At 38.0% G+C, this 4430-nt stretch overlaps 1 protein-coding gene across 1 annotated transcript in view; it reads left to right on the forward strand.

The window, feature by feature from the left end:
- The window catches only part of LOC106867460 (zinc finger FYVE domain-containing protein 26), a 93341-nt gene that overhangs the window by 59331 nt on the left and 29580 nt on the right, over positions 1-4430 (forward strand). The window contains exons 27-30 of the mRNA XM_052971651.1: positions 65-221; positions 2083-2217; positions 3061-3257; positions 4105-4235. Of these exons, the coding sequence (XP_052827611.1) occupies positions 65-221; positions 2083-2217; positions 3061-3257; positions 4105-4235 (620 nt within the window). The remainder of the gene's footprint in view (positions 1-64; positions 222-2082; positions 2218-3060; positions 3258-4104; positions 4236-4430) is intronic.

Raw genomic sequence — 4430 nt, forward strand, 5'->3', positions numbered from 1 at the left:
CCCCCTCTCTCTCTCTCCCCCTCTCTCAAATAATTACATATGTTTCCATTCCATTTCAATCAAGGCCGACCTTGCAGGACAAGTGTTTTCCAAGATACAAAATGACTTCCGACGCATTCAGGATAGCAGTCAGTGTTTCTCTATTGAAAATTTTGATGACCTTGTTGCAAAATATGCCACTAAAGCTCTTGAATTTCCTATAGTCCAAGTTCTAATTCAAGGTAAACTTTGTTAAAATTCTCACTTGATTTTTTCTCTTGTGTTTTTTCCCCATTATTTTTATTGCATTCATTCATTGTTAAACGTTCCGTTGACACTTTCTATAAATGTATTTCAGATTTCATTGTAAATACTAAGTGTTATCATCCATGCCATTGTTATGTCATCAATACTGAGATGAATGCTCATATCATCACTTTCCTGCTCATCATCATATTCATCATCATCATCGTCACAAACACCACTACTATTAGATCCAGTATCGTCATCATTGTATACACCAAAACTGCAACATTGCATCACAAACAATGAACCGCTCAATATATCAAGCCTATGTAAAAGAGTCTCTACATCAGTGTTTCCCAACCTATTTTCTCCCAGGCCCCACTATAACTTTTCAGAAAAATTTATGTCTCGTCGGTGGCCGGAAAAAAAACTACTTTATTTTTGATATTTTATCACAATTATCTAATACAAAAGAATACACTAGTAACTCTTCTATTAAATACTGAGTATCAACTTCCCATAATTATACACTTTTCTTAAAGAAATATCCACATTAGGGCATCAGAATAACACTATACTGTGGCAAACAGCCTTCACACAATATTTTTGGCTGGAGGGATTGCTTTGGCTAGGCTGAGTATAGATGTAGTATGTTTGCTGTGAAGAAAAGATTTTCACTAGTCCATAGCCCATTAAAAAAAAAAAAAAGAAAACAGTTTGGATCCTATGCCCCACCACAATTTTCCCAGGTCCCACTAGTGGGGCATATGCCCCACTCTGAGAATAACAGCTCTACATGATTGCAAGTAGCAGCAACCAAAAACACAAGTTAACACCTTTTAAGTTGGTTGGAATTGAAAAGCAACATTTTTCAGAGTAGGATTGCTTTAAAGTGGTTGGTGTTTGGAAGTTCATCCAATTATAGAAACCATGCCAAAACTGACATTGGTGCTGAGTACAGTCCTGTGGCTTGTTGAATCTTGTCAAACTCTTAAACCAATACCAGCATTTGACAGCAGATATTAAATGATGACGACAATAGTAGCAGCATTGTTGTTGTTTTATTGATCCTAACAATCCATCTTTTGTATGTTGTCTATATTTGAAACCTAACTGCACCTGTCATCATCATCACCAACATTGTTTAACATCTGCTCTCCATGCTGGCATGGGTTGGATAGTTTTACATGGAACTGGCTAACAGGGAGCTGTCCAGACTCCAACTATCTGTTGTGACATGGTTTCTACAGCTGGATGCCCTTCCTAATGCCTATTACTTAGCGGTGTGTGCTGGATGCATTAATGCAGCACCAGCACAGGTGCTTTTTAAGTGGCACTGGCCGGCACCTGAAAAGACAAGCCTATATGTGTGGACACCCGTGTTATTTTTATTTCATCAGAATATCCACATAGGCTTTTATACCTATAAATAAATGTGTGTGATAACCATCATATATTTAGCATATAAACATATAGGGACATAAAGACAATAGCATGTCCACATACAAACACATAAGTGCCTACACACACATGCATGAATACTCATGTAAACATATATGCATACAGACACACATGCATATCTTTTTTTTATTTTTTGCACTTTGTGATGTGCTCAGCTTTGCCTTAAAATAATTGTCCCCACAAATATACGTGCACAGGGACACTTGCACTACCACACACACACACACACACACACACACACACATACACACACACTCTCACTCTCTCTCTCTCTCTCTCTCTCTCTCTCTCTCTCTCTCTCTCTCTCTCTCTCTCTCTCTCTCTCTCTCTCTCTGAAACATTTCAAATTGTGTGTGGAATGCATTTCTTCAAATATTTCTGTTAAACCATTTTCAGGGAAGGATAGAAGCCAGTCCCGATTGTCTTTGATGTCAGACCGTCAGGACTTGGATAGTGTTAGTGTGGCATCAAAGAACCAACAGTCAGAAACTGGAAGCACACGGATGCGGAGACGAGGATCCGATACATCCTGTATGTTAACTCTAAACGTTTTTTATACTTTCTTATTATTATGCAATACATCCATGTCAACTGCTCTGTTAATTATGAAATATTGTTCTATGCTTTTGCTTGCTTCAGATATTGTATTATAGCCATGCTGGGGCACCACTTTGAAGGGTTTCTTTTTTAGTCAATCATATTGACCCAAGTACTTACTTTTAAGTCTGGTACTTATTGTGGCCATTCTGTGCACTGCTAAGTCATAGGGTATAAACAGAAACATGTATTTCTTCAAGTGGTGTCAATGTATAGACAGATAAACAGACACAAACACACACACACACTCCTGCATATTTATAAGTGGAGGCATGGCTATATGGTTAAGAAACTTGCTTCCCAACCACATGGTTTCAAGTTCAGTTGTACTGCACAGCTTCTTGGGCAAGTGTCTTCTGCAATATCCGCAGGTTGACCAATGGATTTGGTAAACAGAAACTGGAAGAAGCCCATCGTGTGTGTGTGTGTGTGTGTGTGCATGCATAGTAAGGAATGTGACAGTGTAGGGGAAAAGAAAAGTCCAAAAAGTGTGCCATGGAAAAATTGTGGTGATCAACAATCAAGGGTGAAGATCTGACATAATTCAAGATTCTAGATTATTTTTAGTTATTTTTACTTAATTTTTGAGAGCAGCCAGGTTCATTTTTAGTATTCTTGTTTGTGAGAGCAGTTGAGTTTATTTCAGATATTCTCATTTTTAAAAATCATCTCCGGTTTAACGTTGAGAAGACGTTGGTGTTGCCTTGGTGGAGATTTGTGTTCTCTGAGTGCTCTTGTTTATATTCTTGTTTACCATCTCATTTATTCTTCCACCAGTGAACCGGTCTCCTGGAAAAAACATAGACAATCATCAACACAGGTCTGTTGGTACTACAGGCAGCAAGTACCTTTCTCTCAACTTGGGCACTGGCAGTAAATTCCAAATGCCACAAGAGCCACCTCACAAAGACCAGTGGGTTCCAGATTCTGCAACTGCTGTGTGTATGGTTTGTCGAGTTGAGCGATTCAGCATGGTAAGCATCTATAATTTTGTACATACATACATTCACACATATGCGTATGTGTGTGTGTGTATATATATATATATATATACATATGCGCACACACTCATGCATGCATGCATGCATACACACACACATTTCCACTTGGGCTAATGTGAAGTCTGTATATGGTTGTTTGACATGATAGACAAAGCAGCCAAATTTCCTCAAATTTTACTCCACCTTTTTATGGTAGAAATGAAGCAGATACCAAAAAGTAAGGGATGGTGACAGCTGGAATGCCTTCAGTCAAACACTTCTCTGGAGTTAAATAACAACAATATTTACATTTCCATTTATACACAGATATGCAAAGCAAGCATCAGGTATACTCACCTGTATGTACAGATACATACACATGCAGACCTGAAATTAGATGACTTTTAAATTGGTCTCAACACTCCGACGCTTTAGTTGAAAAAGCATCAATAGAAAGAAGCCTGCCACGTGTGTGTTTGTATGGTGGTGGGGTTTAATGTGGCCTTGTCTTGATAAAGTGTGATATTTGTAAATGAATGTCACCATCACATAAGTGATGGCCACCATTTTCCAATCTTCTGTGAAAATCTATTATGTTACTTGGAAAAAGCTAAGGGTTGGTAAGAGGAAGGACATCTAGCTGTAGAAAATCTGCCTTAGCATATTCCGTCTGATTTGTGAAAGCATAGAAAAGTGGATGTTAAAACAACGATGATCTCATGCACGCACACACACACAGCACAGGCACACACATGCAGACACACATGCACATACATTTATATGCATGTATATCAGCTTTTATTGTTTTATATATATATTGTTTTATCAAATCATTTTGCAGTTTAATCGACGTCACCATTGCCGTAGATGTGGTCGACTTGTTTGCAGAGGATGTTCCGGTAGAACCACCCTCATCTTTGGCATGGTAGCCCGTACTTGCGATGATTGTTTTGAACAGATATCACGAACAAGGTAACTAATTACTAGCTCACACTTGTTGCCACAGCCAGTTTCTTTTAGCCTTTATGTATGTATTTAATGTTTTTGTGTGTATACATGTTATTTAATTCCAGCTCAGCCCTAATCAAGCTGATATTAAATGAAAGAAATACATAGCATTACTGTAAATATCATGTATCATGTTGGTGTAAGAATCTATTATTATTG

This window comes from Octopus bimaculoides, chromosome 11 (assembly GCF_001194135.2).
Source record: "Octopus bimaculoides isolate UCB-OBI-ISO-001 chromosome 11, ASM119413v2, whole genome shotgun sequence".
Classification (NCBI taxonomy): Eukaryota; Metazoa; Mollusca; class Cephalopoda; order Octopoda; family Octopodidae; genus Octopus; species Octopus bimaculoides.